Source organism: Copidosoma floridanum, unplaced genomic scaffold, assembly GCF_036245765.1.
Source record: "Copidosoma floridanum isolate Cflo_tuat_1 unplaced genomic scaffold, Cflo_Japanese_pri ptg000001l, whole genome shotgun sequence".
Classification (NCBI taxonomy): Eukaryota; Metazoa; Arthropoda; class Insecta; order Hymenoptera; family Encyrtidae; genus Copidosoma; species Copidosoma floridanum.
Genome location: NW_028321878.1, coordinates 9008995 through 9024363, shown reverse-complemented (window position 1 = coordinate 9024363; position 15369 = coordinate 9008995). Strand labels below are relative to the sequence as shown.

Below are 15369 nucleotides of genomic sequence, written 5' to 3'. Positions count from 1 at the left end.
GATGGGGACGCGCGATGGGATAATTGTTTACTTTTAGAACGAACGAATTAGTGCAGACGAGAGTAACTGCGCCCTGTCGTCATTCGGTGTACCATAAAATTTTGCGTGTCAACGAAGTAAAAACAAAACAAAACGATGAATTTTATAATAAAGAAAAAAAAAAAAAGAAGACTAAGTCTGATAAGAGCGGGCCGGTGTCCGATCCCGTTTTTTTAAAAATAATTTCTTTAGAAGACGATAAAAATTTGAACGACAAAAACTACAACAAACATAGAATTAATATAATGATACATAAATAAACGTGCGCCGGCCGTACCCGAATACGTACATACATATTGAATTTGTTCCAGCAAAGAGTCGAGATTCGTGACATGCTAATCTGAGTTGGTCGAGATTCTTAAGAGACATGGAAAGGAAAATTTATAAAACGACACACGCGAGAGCGACAAGTGCAAACTGAATCTGTGGACTCAGCTTGCTCTTCCCTCTCTCATCGGTTCAAAAAAGCTAAGATGTTGGCGAATCTCGCAAGCTCCACGTGGAAAACTCACAACGTGACAAAGGACGCGCCGGCTACGGGGTATAAAATGCCATTACTTTTTCGCCCAGTTTACTTTCTCTCGTTCTTTTTCTTTATTTCTTTCACATCTCGTAATTTTTAACTTTTAATCAATTATTTATTTATTTATTTATTTTTTTTTTCTTCTTTTTAAATCACTTTCTCTATAATATATATAAAAATAAAATAAATTACAAAAATATCATACGTTATTTTGAGGAAAAAAGCCTTAAAAATACGACGATGACGTTTTTAAAGACTTAGACGCATCTTAATGTTGTTTGTTTGTGTGTGGATATTGGTGTGCAGCTCGTATTCTCGAGTGTGTTTATGTGTTCAAGTGTTTTTGTATCTGTCGCGCACGCAGTTTTCCCCGATTTCTGACTTTGTTACTTTTGTTTCAAATGTTACACAATCGATGCCCCTCATCGCGCTTTTCTTTAAAAATTAATTATTACTCGATTATTACTAAGTTTTCAAGGATAATACACTAAATTGACGCCTACCGCGTGCCACCGTGTTGGTCTTATCTTTCACCCTTTCATGGCACTCCGTCGCGAGAGCTTGACCTTTCCATACGCCGATCCATCGTCAAACGCGCGAAAATACAAAATCTAAGTCTCCTCGATAAAATATCATTATCATCTTCCTCTTCGTCATGTATATACACACAATATACTTTATTTTCACGTATATGTTTTGTATATCTATTCAATATATGTTATCGTTATTATTTATTTTTTTTTTTTTTTTTTTTTTTTTTTTTTTTTTTTTTTTTTTTTTTTTTTTTTTTCAATTGCTCTGTCGCTTATATAAAGATAAGAATAATACTCTATTAGCGAGGGATGACGAATGGAACGAGACACGCTCTTGCGAATTCAAAGCCCACGAAGCTTTCGCGTTAATACTCGACAGTGCACTATTACCAGTAGCGGTAGCATGCGGCCGCGCAATGTTCCATTGCTTCCACTACCCTTACTCCAACTTGCTCTTTGCTATCGTATTTTTTCTTTATTTTTTTTTTTATATTTTCTCTCTCAATAAATCGTAACTCTGATTCTTCCTCGATTTTCCGTCTTTCGTCTCGCTATTTTCCATTTAAATAAAATCTCGGCGCAGAACCTGTGACCTCCAAGGTTCGACGACCACCATGACCATCACTGTACGTCACATCGGTTTTAATGCATAAACACGATTATATTTATTATATATACATCACTCGTACGCGTTGGTGTGATTATATTTTTTTTTCTCAAGGTAAAAAATTTCATTCACAATTCGTTACACGATTTGCTTCATATATTTATAATAGATTAGCATTTTCGTCGAATTTTTTATAAGTGCAAAACACGACTAGGAGCAAAGAGAAATTCCCACATCAGCGACCGTCCACGGTCCATACGCTATTACACTAGCATTTTATATATATATATATATATTTTTTTTATCAACACTCACCCTTCATTCACATTAACATGTTTCGTGACCTTTTTTTCCTCCCGCAGGCAATTTTTCATTGCAAAATCTTTGTCTTTTGTCTAGGAATCAATTTTGGATATCAGATAATATCACAATTCATCAGCGCGCGTACACCGTGGCGCTCAATTTTATTAGATAAGAAAAAGAAAAAAGAACGAATTTCTCTCCAGTCTCCTCTAGTCGCCTCTCGCACTTGCCTATTTTGCCGAATTATGTACATCAATATATCTTTTCCATAATCATACACATATAATACTTCGAAGAAGTCGCGCTTTCGTGTCTGAAAAAGCCCCTTGAACTTCACTCGAGACGACGTTCCGAAAGATTTAGTGGTCGTCGACACTGTTACGCAAAATATAAGATTTTTTTTCTTTTTGTTTCCTCAATCTCATTATATATATACGCAATTCTATACTTCTTTCACATTTACATGATAGGCGCCCCGTTCACAATACAAACAGAGTTTTAAGACTAAAAATCAAACAGGAATAATAATGTAACAAAACACAAATCTCTACATATCGCTCGTCCGATTTTTTTTTTCTACCTGCTTCACCACGTACTCGACTTTTGCTCATTTATCAATATCAGTACGGTTGCTAATTTATATATTTACTTGGTAATTTTTTTTTCTTTTTTTTGGTTTTTTATTTATTTTTTTTTATTCTTAAATCTTTCTTCAACATCTTTAAAATGTTCTGTTAAAATCGATTCGTTGTATATCCGGTTTTTTAACGAGAGAACAGGCGAGAGCCGCGCGATCCCGAACAGACAGTCCTGTCTTATTTTTTATCAATGTCACTCGAAAAAATTTGATGTATAACTATTGTATGCATATATTAAATCATAATCACGCGAGCTTTCGCGTATTCCCTCGTCATCTCTCTATCGGGTATTTTTAACTATTTATACGCAGAGACGTGTTTGCATATATATATATATACGTATATATGTATGTATATTATATTCGTTTTCTCTTGTTTTAAAGACTATGATTATAATATATTGGCAGCAGCAGCAGTGAAATTGAAAACTTGTGCGCGTCTTCTTCTCTGTAACACTTCTTTATTTTTTTACTTTTTTTTTTTTTAGTTTTTTGTATCATAATTATCTTTTTTTTTTTTCAAATACGAATCGAAACTTTTTTTTTTTGCTTCATCATTATCTTCGGGTATTTGTCAGTGTGTCTGTGTGTGCACGTGCAAATGAAATCGGGTACATGGTTGTCGACGCCTTTTCCTTCTCTTCGTTATCCGTGAAAATGCGTCCAAGGTATGTATGCGAAACAAATTCAATAAAGGCAAAAACAGGAAAAAAACCAGCGTGAAACTAAATGCAAAACTTCACTTTTTCTCTCATCACGTATTCTTCTCTTCACGAATTGGTTAAAAATGTTCATCTTCCGTCTAATACATGTCTTCCACATACACGCACACGAAATACACATCGTTGTCACATCAATTTTAGTAATATAGAAAAAAAAACGAAAAAAAAAAAAAAAAAAAAAAAAAACGAAAAATCAGTCCAGTCAATCATCACATTGTTCATCGTAACCATCATGATCAGCATCATCATCATCATCATCGCGTCTCTTTCGGTATCGAACCGAAGAGTATAGGTAATTACTATTATGATTATTATTGTATGCAAAAACGAAAAAAACTCTATTACTTACAAAAAAAAAATAAAATAAAATAAAATAATGATAATAATAATAATAATAATAATAATAATAATCAAAAACACAAGGAAAACAAATATCTTCCAGCCGCGCTGGATCGTCCTTCTCGTGGCAGCAACAGCTCCTCTCCTGGCGCTGTATCTCGGTCGTTATCAAAGTATAAAATCGCGCGAGGGCGCTTCGTGTGGTACAATCTATATTGTATACACATCCGACGTGCGACATACGTGGACATTGTACAACGTACGACGACGCCTCGATGAAGCCGTGGGTAGTAACGTGGTAATAAAATAACGTGGTCCAGCAGCCGCCTGGCGTTGTTTCCTAACGATTGGTCAGTCGTCGAAAAGAGGGTCGCGGAACGGGCGGGGAGGCTGTGGTGTTGTTGTTGTTGTTGCTGTCGCTGTATTGGCTGTTGTGGTGTGTATGTACATATACTTAGTTGATGATGCGTAGGGCCTGGCGCACCGGCTTCGTGCAGATGGGACAGGTCGGCTCGGGACTGCTCACGCATATGCGGTGGCCGCACTCGGCGCAAAAGTTCTTGTGGCCGCAGGGTACGAGCGCGGTCGACACGTCCTTGTCCCCGCAGACGATGCACTCCCGCACGCTCGGAGGACTCATGGTCCCGGTGGCCATGATACCGTGGAGGCTGTTGCTGCTGCTGCCGCCACCACCACCGAGGGTACTGCTGTTGCCCAGCAGGGAGTCCGTGGGCGAGGCCGGCGACGCCGAAGCCGGGGGGGAGGGCCGCGAGGGCAGCGTCACCCCCGGAAAGCTCCAGATCGAGGAGGCCGCCGCGGCTGCCGCCTGGGACTCGAAGCTGGGCGACTCCCCGAGGCCTTCGTCCCGCTCCATGCCCGCGTTCCAGATGGCCACGAGGTCGTTGAGCCCCGTGGCTCCGGAGCTCGACGACGAGCTGCTGCAGCTGCCGCTGGACGAGAACGCGCCGCTCGAGCCGTTGCTGCCACCGGTCTTGGCGCCGTTGGTGCCTTGTGCCCCGGGGGCGTCGAGGCAGCCGAGGATCGAGGTCAAACCGCCCCGGCAGAGGGCCTCCAGGAGGTCCTTCTCCTCGTTGTGCATGCAAATGGGGAAGACGCCCGTGCGCTGGGTGATGTGGGCTTGGATCTCGGTGCGGGCGGCTGCGACACTCTCGGGGAGGCCGGTGACCTCGAAGACGGGCTCCTTGTCGCGACTCGGGGTGACGATGTACGTGTGCGTCTGGTGCTGGATGCGCTTGATCGTGGCGCCCTTGGGTCCGACGACGAGGCCAACCACGCGGTAGGGTACGCGCACCTGGATGGTTATGTGTCCGGGGACCGAGGCAGGGGGTCCGGGTGGGGCGCCGAGGAGGGCGCCGAGGCTGGATTTGCGGGAGGCGCGGATCTGGGAGAAGTGCTCGGCCGCCGAGAGAATCTCGCGTTTGGCGCGGGCCACGTCCTCTTTGCGTCCCGTTACCACGAAGACCGGCTCCTCCCCGCGCACCGGTGTCTTTATGTACGTGTTGGTCTTTGCGCGCAGCGCTTTGATCTTGCAGCCTGTAACAGAGAAAACAGAGGATCGTTCATTACAGAGATTCGTGGTTTTTTTTTACAATTTTTTTTTTTAATTCAATTAATACTATGAAATTCATCAATTAAAGTGCAAGTGTAGGAAAAACAAGGCCAAAAGTGGGTGTAATAATTATCACGAATGTAATCATAGCTTTGCTTTTGCGCCGTCACGTTGGGACGAAAAAACAAATATATAAAGGGAATGGGTCCGTTTCTTTATGCCTATACAATCGCAGATTCCCAAGCATGGCTAGGTGGTTATTGTCTCTCGTCCACTGGTTTTTACCAGAAGTAAAGCAATCACCCGTACATTACATCGAGGCACGGCAAATTTAAGATACGGAGTCAAGAGAGAGAGAGTGGCGTTTTATTTTTATCGACGTAAACAGGAATCACCTAGCACTAGTATCCCACCACGTGGTCACCGCAAGTATCTCCAGAGAGAGAGAGAGAGAGAGAGAGAGAGAGAGAGCGGAAAAAAAGCTCCTGATGGTCAGAGGGGAAAAAAGAAACTCGTCCAAGACACGAGTATCCATAGAAAGAGAGGACGGACCGGCAGGAGGAGGAAGAAAAACAAGGGGTGGTAGTTGGACGAGACTACCCGGCCTTGCGAAGCGCGCGAGCGAGATGGAGAAGCCCTCCCATAATAAAAGGCTCCTCGTTGTCGTTTCAGCGCAATGTTAGCAATGCAGGTGAACCACTCGGGCGTGCGCGCGCGCCACTTCTCTTTCTCGCTCTCTTTTGCTTCACTCTCTCCTTCGCCGTATGGCGAGCGAAACTCGTTTCTCCAACTTATACGCGGATATATAATATATATACTATACGTACGCACGCGTGTGTACACGGTAAATGTAGGTATCGCCGGGCGAGCTTCGAGAGGGAGGGCGTCCTCCTCTTTCCTTACGCTGCTGGGATTCTGCAGAGCCCGCGTGGAGATTATTAGTATTAGTATCCCCCATGAGACTGCACTCGTGCTTTGGACGGATAGAGCGTTCGGTTTTTTTTTTTTTTTTTTTTGTTTTTTTTTAACTGAGGTTAATCACAGCTGTTTTGCTCGCATGATAGGAAATTTGCGTTTATTTTCTCTTCTTTTGTCGAGCGATGTAAATTTAATTTTCGTCATTGTACAAGAGAGCGGATTATAGTTTTACAGTAAGTACTATTTAATGTATATATTTTTTTTCTCGGTAAACTTGTTCCTCTTGAAATGCTACAAATGGAAAAATTCAACTCGATAATTGCTTAAGACTTGTACGTTTCGCCAGTTTGTTTAAACAAACGTGCCCCACGCACGATTCTTGACATCTGGTGGTTGGGTGACGCTCTTTCAAAGTGCACCACCACCACCCAGCTAATACGTGCCAGTCGTCGTGAGATCCATCTGCTCGAAATCTGTTACCGTTTGCCTGCATACGACTGTTTGGTACAGGAGCAACGATGGCAGCTGCACCAACACCCCTCGATCGTTAATTTACAGGCCATTCGAAACGCTTTCCCGCTCACGTGGGCTCAAAATTCCAACATTGACGCAAAAGATCCAATGACTCGGACGAAAAGTTGATCAACGCCCTATATGAGGGTCATATTTGTACTAGCGTCGCCTGTATACATGTTAATCAACTACCGCGTCAACCACGACATTACAACAGGTTTTTAATTACTTTTTCGAGACGTTTTCGTGTACAGGTCACTTTGGCGCCCATTAGAGCAAAAATTAATGGGCCGAGCGCGTGTCGTCGTAGTACCGCGGGCATTTTATTATTGCACGTTTTATCGCCGTGTACACTTTACTCTCGGAGAGTTTGCATTACGAGGTACTCTGTCGCTCGAAACGGGCATCAAAAAGAAAGACAACTCTCGCAAGAGAGCCATAGGGTATTTTACGCACGTATACGTAGTTCTTGTCTCGCGGGAGGGCGAAACAGCTGGGAATAACCAACACACCGGTGTATACGGTAAAACAGCTGTAAAACAACCCGACCATAGTATAGTCGCCGTGCACGAGCAAGAGAGAGAGGAGGGATCCTGATTTATCGCGGTAATCGAGACACGGACGGACGATTATTTATTTATTTATTTATATTTACCATCGAGCAGCGAACCCCCCTCGATGCAGGGGTGCAAACACACACACACACACACAGACAGTAGGCGTACATTAAACTGCCCTACGTACCACATCTCATGTAGCATCGAGACTCTCTACTGCTGTATATTATTATGTACACCTACCCGGTACGAGTTGCATATAGGTAAAGCGGCAAAGCTGCAGGTATACGTGATATAGTTGCAGCAGCAACAACGAATCATCGAAGGATAAGATTCCCGGCGTGCCTGCACGCGATTATCCTCCGCTTGTGTATATATACGCGCTCCAACACTTGCGCGCGGCCGATTCGCGAAACGTAATAATCCTCTTTTTTCCAACTCAAGGCGCGAGAGAGAGAGAGAGAGAGAGAAAACAAAGGAGGACGAAAGCCAGGCAGACGCCAGAGTTTTCTCAACCGCGACCCTGTAAGTATTGTATTATATATTATGTTGGTACTGCGTTGTTGCACTGCACCATACGCGCAGACAGTACGAGAGAGAAAGGAGAGAGAGAGAGACGCACGGGAGGTCCTTGCGCGCATACCGCGACAATGTCAGGGCCGTTCGCCGGCGTAAATGTGTGTACGTATACGTGCGCATGTATGTGTTATATACACCGTATACCAACAAGCGCAGCGGCAACAGTCAGGGCCGTTCGAGCGCAATGCCGCGCGCGCGACTTGCACTCTCTTTCTCCCTTTCCTCCCTCCCTCCTCCTATCCATCTATCTATATACATCTTCTTCTTTTGCTCGTCTCTCCGCGCGAGTAAGTGTATTTTTAGCGTTTGAGGAAATTCTCAAGCTTATAAAGAAAGAGATATACCTACATAGGCCTGCGTGCACGTGTGCACTACCTACTCTATATAAGTATATACACATTCTCGCTTTTCACGCACCAAGTGGTGCTCGTGGATGGTTGTTTTACGTTTTGTTTTCGACCGAGGGGTGGTTTTTCTCGCCGATTCTTTGAAGCGCAGGTATTATATCATTGATAGCCCGTGTCCACAATGTTGACAAACGCAAGTAATGCACGACGGCTTATTATCTGTTTGATCAATCCACTATTGGACACTCGAACCAATATAGCCAATATACAACGCACGTCGACGACATTCAATTAAGGATGAAGGCATCGCGAGAAAAAAAAAATCAATCCCAACGCACACACACACACACACACACTTGTATATTGATGGAGAATCGCGAGGCTGGATCGCCGACTTGCTCCTCCTCGGAGCGCCGCCGATCGTTTTCTCAAATAAAACGCCCCGGCGCGGCCAGTAATCTTGACATCGATACGGCCGCGGGGGCCTTTTTTTTACCTCTTCCCCTTGGGTGTGTACGTATGAAGAGGAGGGGGAGATGGAAAATACCGATTCCCCAGCAATTGCGCGCCACCTAGGTTGAAAGGGTCACTCGCCCGCGAGTATATATATATATTATATGTATATATGCACTCACAGGGTGGGTATCCTCTTTTGATTATTATTAACTACGTAGCCGTGCACGCTAGCTCTTTTGTCTCTCGAGCCGTGGCTGTTGGGCGATTCTCCTTATACTCGACCAAAGTGCCATTTTACTCGATAAGGACTCGACACACCGCAGTACCATAGAGGAGGATGGTACAGAGTCTTGGATTTGTCGTTTTGCGTTCTCACGGGAGCAGGGGTGGGGGTGGGGGGTCGAGCTTACACGCGGCAGGCAGAGTCGTGCAACCTCTGCTGGCTTTTATTGTGTCGAGGCCGGGTTTCTGGTTTTTCAAGATAAGGGGAACGAGCTGCTTGGCGTTTTTACCCACGGGACATATTAAATCGAGTGGGATGACATATACACGGACGAGTGAGCTTTGGTCGAGGGTTTCTACGTTAGTGCAACTATACGATTGTTGGAAGCTCCGAGGGGATGTTTTACAAGATTGCAATTGATGCCGCGTGCCTGAGTCATCTATGGTGTGCCGTACACAATTAATGGGTTTTTTTTTATTTTTTTTTTTAATTTCTGCAAACTGCATTAGCTGGGGTGCAACGGCGGGGACTTTTTGTATCAATTGAATTACATTATTATCGTGGTTTTTATGCTGATGGGCGACGTGGGGTGTGCACCTTTCAATTTTCAGAAGCCCCGCAACGATGACAACGACGACGACACTTTTTACATACTAACATCACGCAAGCTTTCACCTGTATACCGTGGTCACCTCGCAGTTTGTAGTGCTTCTCCCCTCGTCCTCTTTACATCCTCAGCGCGAATTACCGGCATGTTTTTTTTTTTTTTTTGTGACTTATGAAAGTATGAAAAACCTTTCTTTTACTATCCAGCCTAACAATTCACTTGTCCCGTCACGCAGGTGCGAGAAAATAAACTTTTTTTCTCCTCCCTCGTTCGCGTAATGGTATAAATGCACCGTACCATCCCTTGCGATAAGTTCGTGTACCCGATGAATATTATACCGTAGAGAAGACTGGACAGGTGGTCTCCTCTAGCTCTAATTTCACCCAACGCATGTGTTACGTCACGGCTGTTCCATGTATACGTGCTATCAGGTCCCATTGAACCCGCATGGGAAGGGCACATCATCCGAACGAGGTGAGAGGAAATGAGCTGCAGTGGGAGAACATATATATAAGTAGCAGAAAGCAGGAGTTACCGGCAAAGAAGTAGAAAATAAGCAGCGGAACACCGGCAGAGGAGGAGGAGGAGGAGGAAGAAGTAATAGCTGTCCGGTGCTTATACAGGCGGACGGTCTGGCCGAGGCGAAAGGAAGAGTATGGGTATGTGTGTGTGCGTATATATATACCACGTACAGGGAGGATACAGCGGGGGGGCGTGGGTCGTAGACAGTTGAAGGGCCGCGGCCAAGGTGAGCCGAGAGCACACCTCCTCCTACTCCTGCCGATGCTTTTTTAGCCACGCGCGCTTGGCTTCTTATTTTCACGTGCTTTTTTCCCCCTTGCCCGCTCTTGTTATCGACTTTTTCGTTATCTCGTCGAGCCAACGATAGATGCACTGTCAATTGGTCCTCACCATCTGGCTACAGGTGATGTGTGCGAGTGTTATCTCGGACTCACCGGGCAATGATTACTTGGATGAGGAACGAAAGGAACGATTGGATCTCCATCATCATAAGAATCGCAAGGAATAAGCAGAGAGTCGCCCAAACGAAATAATTTACTGTGCCGTAAACACTCGGTGCAGTGGTCGCGTTACGCAACGATAATGCCGAGCATCGGGGTGGTCCTCCCAACTCTGGCCCAATGGTTTAAGCAGTCTCCCTTGGGTCGATCGATCGGCTGCTAATCCGCGTACAAACTCTACTGTACACACGAGCGCGAATTCGGTCTCTCCTCCGAGAGTATAATATACGGTTTCTCGCGTAACCAAAGAAGAAGAAGAAGAAGAAGAAGAAGAAGAAGAAGCGCGTGTTGCGGAGAAAAGACCAAGGAGGAGGAGGAGAGAGAGCGCGAGTGGGAACAAAGAAGCAGAGGTCCTTTGGGCTCTCCGTGGAGGTATCGTGCGAACGATCGGTTCGTTTGGCGAATTCTTCCCGACCGTCTCCTCTCCTCCCTTCTTTTTGCTCGCGTTTCGGTGTCGCGCAGCTGTTGTTGTCTCGACTCTCTTTCTCCCTCCCTCTCAGCAGCGGGTCGGGGCTGTTGCAGCGGCAACGCGGTGCACGGGCGTCCCTTCCACCGCTGCGTGGAGGAGATATTTCTGTGCCCCGCTCTCTCGGGGTGCTTTATTTTCAAACGAATATAGGAGAGGGCTACGTGACGGAGCCACGCCAGAGAGAGAGAGAGAGCTCGAGTTTTTCCACTATAGTCAAAGCCCGCGAAAGCTCGACGAGAGAGTTTTCGCCCGATCGGAGGAGCGATAGCACGTCGTCGTGTGCACGATATATATATGGATGTAACGATGCGAGAGGTAACTATGCTTGTGTACTTGTAGGAGGATGGGAGTTTCCGGCTCCTTGGCGCCCCCACCGGGGTCCGCGCGCGCGAACGAGAGTCAATGGACTCGGAGTGCAGCATAGGCTGAGAGTGTGTGTGCACGTATACTTTGTACCTACACATGTATGTTGTACACGATTCTCGCGCCGGTGCTGCATGCAGCGATTGTTTCGGTTGGCGCGCGACTCGCAGCCCGAAGAGAGCGAGAGAGACATACCGACTTTTCATACCGTCGCGGCATTGCGTAATCCGTGCCAACAGCCACTACGGTAGTATAGATGATACGTATACATGTGATGCTATAGTTTGACGGTGCTGGTGTAGTGGCTAATACTCGACTGACTCTAATAAGGCACTTTGCCGAGCGATGCACATTTACATACACTTGGCCAAAGTACTAACACACATCCGTGCATCAGCTATATGATAGTTGGCGATTCCCGCTCGCGTTTGGCATGGGGCTCGTCTTTCCGTATTTGTATACGTGTCTTTTTTTCACTCCTCCTTCTCCTCCTCCTCCTCCTCTTTGTAAATGTGTGTGCTTTTGTGCCTATGATACAGGTAATACTTTAAATCATGCAACATGCACAGGTACATGTTTGATATTGAAATGATCAAAAATAGTTATCAAGTTTCAATAAGTTGTTTATAGGCATATCTACCTACGGTATGATTGCATCAATATTTTAATGACAAATGATCAATAACGATCGGGCACAAGAGCGTTCGTACAACCGATTATTTTTCGCGCGAAATCTCGAACAAAGAGTAAGTAGGGAGTTCATTTTCTCAACGATTCGCACGCCACTACTGCGATCTTTTGTGTACTGCAGTGGAAAAAAGGCCCAAATAACGATAAAAAAAAAAAAAAAAAAAAAAAAGAAAGAAAGAAAGAAAGAAGCAGAGACACAAAAAAAAGGCGAGCCAAAAGAAAGGAAGAAAGAAAGGATAAGCAAGCGTGGAAGAACCTGCGCCTCGAAAAAGGTTGTTCCTCTCACACGAGCCGCCGCGCCGCCACCACCGTTGTCGACGAACTGAATGGGTGCACACAGAGAACACAGCCAGCGGCTCTTTCTCGCCGGGCGCTCCGCTCTTTTTTTTTTTTTTTTTTTTTTTTTTCGCCTTCGTTTACCCGCGACCGCATAATAATATCATACACATATACCTATACACACATGCATCCCGATAGAAGCTCCTCTATATACACTCCGCTCCACTGCAAGTATACATGTATCACGCGGCAGCTAACCAGCCAGTCCGTGTCATTCCCACGATACGTCACACCCTCGTATACGTATATGTGCACGTGCGCCACATACACAAGCTGCTACTGACTACCACTAATGTCGTTGCGATTGTTCGTTTTGTACGTACGTAACACGCGTACCTGATGGGGGAGGATCGATTTTGCGTTGTATGGACGCGTCGACCGCGAAACTATTCATACCGTATACAATATATATATATATTATATTGTGCACTCGTCGATTATCAGCGCAGGTCATTCGACCGAAGAAACGAGTTTCGAGCGTCGCATTCGCGGACGAATGGACAGGTTATTGTTGCAGTTTCGACGGGATATACTTTTCTATGTAACAGCAGAGATTCTTTTTTTTTTTTTTTTTTCCTCATTCAACGCCGTTCAGCTTAATCCGAAGTAATATTTGACCAGCCGAGGGATGATCTTCTCAGAGCATCAACGAGCCTTGATCCTTCCGCTCGAGGGATTTATCGATCTTCCGAACGAGCGAAGAAAAAAAAAAACGCTCGAGCAGCAAGAACGGCAGAGAAAGAAATCGGCAAGCAAAAAAAAAAACACATCTATAGCGGAGGAGGTCCAACGCGTGCATTCTCCTATTTCAAGGGGTGGAGGGGGGGTGAGGTGGCCACCACTAAATCACGCGGTCTTTTCGTGCTGGACCCCGCCAAAAGAAACGCACACACACACACACACGTGATCGAGCACTATTATATAGTGTGCATGAGAAACAGGAGAGAAATAAAAAGAGGTGGGTAACAAGAGTCGCCCCGGCAGCACCACAGAGGCAAAAGCACAAGTGTTGCTTTCGGGGAAACGAAAATGCATTGTGCGTGCGTGGCCGTCCGCGTGTGCAGTGCTCGATGAGCCATCTGCCAGCCTGGGGCAATTACCGCAATGGCACTGCAGTAGTGGTATATGGCCACCCTGGATACACGGAGCTGGAGGTTTTGGGACTCGTTTCTTCCCTTCTCTTTGAAAGGGGGGATGGAAATTAGATGATTTTTCTATTTTTTTGTTTCTCGGTAACGCGTTAACGATGACTGTTGTTTCAATCTCGTCGGCTCGCTCGTTTTGAAGTTTTTCAGCTCTGGGTGTGTAGGTACAGTTGTTGAGGAGACGTTTATTTTTTGTCTTACGATTGTCTTGAAAAATGAGACCTCGGCGTTTAAAAACGTTGCACGAGAAGACAAAGTGTTTTTTTTTTCTTAAAACAACTAAACAATATTGAAAGTCATCGATAGGAATATACATGTATATTTTATACCGAACGAAGAAAATATGGAGTGACTGGCGAAATTTTAGAAAATTTCAAAGGCAGATGCGACGGTACGTGTGGCTGGTTCTCGCCAGAGAGGATCGGACGGCTATTCTGTGGAGAAACACAGCCGACCGGAATGTATCCCAACAGCAGATAAAATCGATGGATTCTTCGATGTTGGGTATATGCGCACTGCATCACTTGGCCGATTTTTTAGTGGTACCCAACTATTGAAAAGAGATTGAGAAATTCTTCGTGCGAACGTGGTCTATAACGAGTACACGAAAAGACCATCAATATGCGGTCATGCCATTTTTAATAAGTAAACAAAGCCAGTAAATATCATACGATAGTTTTACCGTCTATGTACAACCAATGGATATCGAGCATAATGGAGTAGCAAATATTAATGCATGAGATGCTTATATTAATTTGATCGGAATATTGATTTGTTCGTAACTCAGTAAAGCAGACACCTGCGCGAGAAATCTCAAAAAACCCCTTCTGTCTGAGCACCCCATATTTAATTCAAAATTTGTATACATCGTTTTACCAGTAGGCGTTTAATAATTTTCTCTTCTGACCCCAAAATGACACATCTAGCAAAATCGGGTTGAGGCTCGCGTACCCCATGTACTTAACAATAACAAGGAGAGCGCAGATATGTGTCCGCGATCCGCGTGCGCGGCAAAACACTCGCGCTTACACGATGAGCGAAGAATGAAGCTAAGAAAGAGAGAGGGAGATAGAGCGAGTATACGAGTTTCTCAGGCAGGTCAGTGAAACTGCGCCGTCAAGTTGAAGGCCAACACCCCCACAATGCATCGGCTGCGCCGGCAACGTGCTTGCCGCTCTGCTGCTGGCCTCCTCCCCACTACCACTAATACGACGACGGCGATGGCTTCCTTTCTCTCTCGCTTCGTTCCTTCTTCTTCTTCTTCTTCTTCTTCTTACTATGTATACGTATACTTTGCCCTGTATAGATATACATATACCTATACGTGGAAGTGCACGACTCTCTCTTTCTCTTCTCTATCTCCCTCTTATCTCCTTCGCACTTCGTTCCACCGATCCTACACTCATACCGACTAATACCATTTTTTTTCCCTCGCAAATACTTCGTTATGCACTGGCTATTTTGCTCTCTTTTTTTATAGTTTTGTTTATGTTGGTTTACAATATGTTGAAAACGCTAATAGCTTGGTTGGTTGAATGCAGGTGAAACACATTTGTTTTTTCTTTTCTTTTCCAGTGCATCATTTTACGTTTTAATTGGTTTACTATGTTACATTCTAAATTATTTCTGCCCTTGGTATCATTCATGTAAATGCTTGATTTTTTTCTCAAGTTTAAAGAAAAAGTAAATTTTGTAAAAAAAAATTAACTATCAAAAGGCATGTGTATAAATTAAATAAAAAAAGTTGATTCAACAGCATAAAAAAAAAATAACAAGAGCATACGGCCATTAATCATCCACATTGAAATTGTAATCATTACTGTCTTTCCATCACTTGCAAGAGTTCACTCTTGAAAAGCCCACTTCAA

The 15369-nt window shown here is 44.7% G+C and overlaps 1 protein-coding gene across 1 annotated transcript in view; it reads right to left on the bottom strand.

Annotated features, from left to right (window-relative positions):
• Positions 1-688: 688 nt before the first annotated feature.
• The window catches only part of LOC106639799 (RNA-binding E3 ubiquitin-protein ligase MEX3C), a 69430-nt gene continuing 54749 nt past the window's right edge, over positions 689-15369 (bottom strand). The window contains exon 2 of the mRNA XM_014353573.2: positions 689-5257. Coding sequence (XP_014209059.1) covers positions 4158-5257 — 1100 coding nt within the window. The 3' untranslated portion in view covers positions 689-4157. The remainder of the gene's footprint in view (positions 5258-15369) is intronic.